Consider the following 5,000-nt stretch of genomic DNA (forward strand, 5'->3'; position numbering starts at 1 on the left):
GAATGTTTCAGAGATGTGATACAGCAACAAGGGGTCACAACTGGATGTTGAAAACTCAGATGAGTCACAGGGATGTTAGGAAGTATTTCTTCAGCCATAGAATTGTCAGGAAGTGGAGCAGTCTGGAGAGTGATGTAGTGGAGGCAGGATCCATACATAGCTTTAAGAAGAGGTATGATAAAGTTCATGGAGCAGGGAGAGAGTGGACCTAGTAGTGGCCAGTGAAGAGGTGGGGCCAGGAGCTATGACTTTACCCCTGCAACCACAATTAAGTGAGCAACATACACACACACACACATATACTTTAATGAATTGATATTTATTTATTTATTAATTTGAACATGATACAGAAAAGTACAAAAAAATACAACTGAGTGCAGCATGCCAAAGCCCCTTGTATGCAGAGCATTATGAGCAGGCTTAAAATTAACTTAAGATTAACTAAGCATTCCTAAACATTATTGTAAATAGATAACAATTAAGCTCTAGTGAGTATTACAAAGACAGGTCATATGGTTGCATGCATTGCTGTACATTCAGTAGAATGGAGTATTCTGTTAGGTAATGTAATTAAAAAATAACAAAGTTTGATTGGGTCTCAGGTTAGATATTTCTGTGATACAATTATGAGAAACATTTAAGATATACAATTTATAAGATACAATTATTCAGTATTTATTTGGTTGTGGGTGAGCAAGTGATTTTTGAGAAGAGACTTGAATTTATAAACAGTTAATGTTTCTTTTATATTCAATGGTAATGAATTCCAGATTTTAGGGCCTATTATGTGCACTGAGTTTTTGCATAGCATGAGATGGACACGAGGAACATCAAAGAGTGATCTGTGCCTTGTGTTATGGTCATGTGGTATGTTGAGGTTGGTAAGGAGACATTTGAGGGGAGGGTTTATATCAGAGTTAAGTGTTCTATGAATGTAGTAGGTGCAGTAATAAGTATGGATGTTTTGTATGGTGAGTAGGTTTAGAGTTTTGAATATTGGTGGAGTGTGCTGCCTGTAGTGGGAATTTGTTATCATTCTGACTGCAGCCTTTTGTTGGGTAATTAATGGTCTGAGATGGTTTATTGTTGTTGAGCCCCATGAACAAATTCTATAGGTTAGATAGGGGTAAATAAGTGAGTGATATAGGGCCAGGAGGGCTGACTGTTGAACATAGTACCGTATCTTCGATATAATGTATATACTGAGTATGTACTCACCTATATGTGGTTGCAGGGTCAAGTCTCAGCTCCTGGACCCCAACTCTCAACTTGCTGCTTGCCAGATTTATTCTCTCCTAGCCTAGTGGTCCCTATCATACCTATTCTTAAAACTATGTATGGAGTCTGCCTCCACCACTTTTCAATGAGGTAGTAACACTTCCTGACATCCCTGTGACTCATCTGTGACTTTAACTTTCAACTGCCACCTTGAGTACTTGTTTCCTGCCTCTCAAACAGCCTGTTCCTGTCTAAATAACAAAAAAAGGCACAATACCGTGACTGGAACGATACACAAATAACCCGCACATAAAAGAGAGAAGCTTACGACGACGTTTCGGTCCGACTTGGACCATTTACAAAGTCACACTGTGTGACTTTGTAAATGGTCCAAGTCGGATCGAAACGTCGTCGTAAGCTTCTCTCTTTTATGTGTGGGTTATTTGTGTATTGTTCCTGTCTACCTTATCAATTCCAGGGTCATTAAAATCAATTCCATTAGTCTGTCCTCATGGAACTAGTTTTGTTGCATACTTTTGCACTTTCTTCAGTTTCTTAACATGCTTCCCCAAAAGTGGGGTTCCACATTGGTACTGCATACTCCAAGATGGACCCGACATATGCTGTATAAAGCATCTGGAAAGACATTGTTAAGATTCTTGAAGGCCACTCTCAGATTTGCCAGGCAAGTATTGGTTGTAAAGATCATTTAATTTATGTGAGCCACCTTTGGCAATATGGTAGGCACTATGCTTACTCCCAGGTCCTTCTCTTAAATGAGGTCTGCAGATTCTTTCCCCTAAGTCTATACTCTGTCAGGTCTTCTGGCCCCTTCCATAATCTTCATAACCTTGCATTTCCTGGAGTTGAGTTCAAGCAACCACATATATGTAGATGAATGGTTCAGAGAACCGACATGTTGATAAATTAGACACATGTGCAACTCTTGGGTATCTTTATTGATTTATTTATTACCTCATTTATTTATTTATTTATTACCTCATTCTCCTCCTGTTCTTCAAGTTTCTCCTACGTATGGACTGATGAAGCCACTGTGTGGCGAAACGTTTCCTCAATAAAGATACCCAAGAGTTGCACATGTGTCTAATTTATCAACCACATATATGACATACCTGACCAACCATGCAGTTTGTCCAGGGTTGTATGTATGTATGAGTGTGTGCATGTGTATAAACATTATTCTGATTTAGTGGACACTTAAACAATTTCACATTAGTCTGTTATATCAAGAATTTACTATATGAATAAATATACAGAAGTGTACACATACAATCTCAGACACAGAGAGACAGACAGATATAGAGGAGCTGTTTGGCTCACATGATTTTCTCCTGTGGAGTTCCAGTAGTGAGATGAGGTTCCCAGAAACCTGCTGCCCCATCACCTGTGAGAGACAGCAGTCAGGTGGTACCAAATTAACACCAAGCTTACACCACGTTAATATCACACTTGCAACTTCACAACTCCAAACATCAGTGATATGTACTCCTTTGCTAGTACCTGCCTAGCTAGGAAATTTTCCTCCCAGTGTAAGATTAATAATATAACCAATACTATATGATTAATGTACTTAGTAATTATATTACTGTACTATTATTTACATATTTTTTATATAAATTACCCTGTTAGTACATACCTTTCATTCACTATTTCTTATATTGTATAACTTTGCTACTTTTTATACAAGAAAAATATTTCTCAACACAATTAATATTTTTTTACATATGTCAATCACTGCTTTTAATTAATACTATTACTTCAATTTTTACTAGTGCTCGACCAGTTTAGAAATGTTATTTCTAGCTCCAAAATTCTTTTATTTGTGTACTCACTCTTAATTTATATTTTAACCCTGTAGTTTTAACCCTTAAACGGTCCAAATGTATATATACGTTCTCTCGCGTAGCACCCCAAACGTATATACATGTATATGTTTCCTTTGTCATTCATTCAACATTGGCACGATAAGCCTGAGTCGCCTAGACATGAGAGAATGGGTGTGCTCACTCACTGTGCACCATATGGAAAAAATTGGGGATGCCTGGGTACCATATGCTCTTTTTTCTGATTAAAAAACGATTTTTTTGTTTCTCAAAAAATTTGGGGCGCTACGCTAGAGAACGTATATGTATGTTTGGACCGTTTAAGGGTTAAACTTCTTTTATGCATACAAATATTAACCCTGAACTTATCCTCATAATGAATATCAAAGATAAATTATACAGACAAGTATGTAAATAAAATACAATAGGAAATTTATGGTATTTATTTCATAAATTTCAGTGTGTCTTATTTACATTAACCTCATAAATAACTTATACAGCAACCAACAGCCTACTGACAAAACTTTCAAGTCTCTACTACACAGCAGCAAACACTGCTAAAAGTGTTCTTAGTAAAGGCAATTGTTGAAATACTGTATTTCCAATTACAACACTAAATCTCTAAACATATACTACAGAGACAGCATCATAACATTGCTTGAATCACTGAGTAGCAAATTATATTAACATGACTTCACTAAAGTTTTCAACATAATTGGGTCTTAGATATAAACAACCATAGACCAAAGATGGAGGTACTACTATTAACTATGCTAGCTAATTCAACTGCATCAGTATCAGACACCTATGATGAATATGATCAGTGATGATTTTTTTTTTTTTTAACAAGTCGGCCATCTCCCACTGAGGCAGGGTAACCCAAAAAGAAAGAAAATCCCCAAAAAGAAAATACTTTCATCATTCAACACTTTCACCTCACTAACACATAATCACTGTTTTTGCAGAGGTGCTCAGAACACAACAGTTTAGAAGCATATACGTATAAAGATACACAACATATCCCTCCAACTGCTAATATCCCGAACCCCTCCTTTAGAGTGCAGGCATTGTACTTCCCATTTCCAGTACTCATGTCCGGCTATATAAAAATAACCGGTTTCCCTGAATCCCTTCACTAAATATTACCCTGCTCACACTCCAACAGATCGTCAGGTCCCAAATACCATTCGTCTCCATTAACTCCAATCGAATATGCTCATGCACGCCTGCTGGAAGTCCAAGTCCCTCACCCACAAAACCTCCCTTACCCCTTCCTTCCAACCTTTTCGAGGATGACCCCTACTCCGCCTTCCTTCCCCGACAGATTTATACGCTTTCCATGTCATTCTACTTTGATCCATTCTCTCTAAATGACCAAACCACCTCAACAACCCCTCTTCAGCCCTCTGACTAATACTTTTATTAACTCCACACCTTCTCCTAATTTCCACACTCCGAATTTTCTGCATAATATTTACACCACACATTGCCCTTAGACAGGACATCTCCACTGCCTCCAACCACCTCCTCGCTGCTGCATTCACAACCCAAGCTTCACACCCATATAAGAGTGTTGGTACTACTATACTTTCATATATTCCCTTCTTTGCTTCCACAGATAATGATTTTTGTCTCCACATATACCTCAATGCACCACTCACCTTTTTTTCCTCATCAATTCTATGATTAACCTCATCCTTCATAAATCCATCTGCCGACATGTCAACTCCCAAGTATCTGAAAACATTCACTTCTTCTTCATCCCCAATGTGATATCCAATTTTTCTTTATCTAAATCATTTAATACCCTCATCACCTTACTCTTTTCTATGTTCACTTTCAACTTTCTACCTTTACACACTCTCCCAAACTCATCCACTAACCTTTGCCATTTTTCTTTAGAATCTCCCATAAGCACTGTATCATCAGCAAAAAGCA

The 5,000-nt window shown here is 37.6% G+C and overlaps 1 protein-coding gene across 3 annotated transcripts in view; it reads right to left on the reverse strand.

The window, feature by feature from the left end:
- Positions 1–5,000, reverse strand: part of Daao2 (D-amino acid oxidase 2) — a 64,126-nt gene that overhangs the window by 52,052 nt on the left and 7,074 nt on the right. For all 3 annotated transcript variants that reach the window (XM_070086746.1, XM_070086745.1, XM_070086744.1), the window contains exon 3: positions 2,560–2,623. In XM_070086746.1, coding sequence (XP_069942847.1) covers positions 2,560–2,623 — 64 coding nt within the window. The remainder of the gene's footprint in view (positions 1–2,559; positions 2,624–5,000) is intronic.

The sequence above is a fragment of the Cherax quadricarinatus genome, chromosome 19 (genome assembly GCF_038502225.1).
Source record: "Cherax quadricarinatus isolate ZL_2023a chromosome 19, ASM3850222v1, whole genome shotgun sequence".
NCBI classification, from domain to species: Eukaryota; Metazoa; Arthropoda; class Malacostraca; order Decapoda; family Parastacidae; genus Cherax; species Cherax quadricarinatus.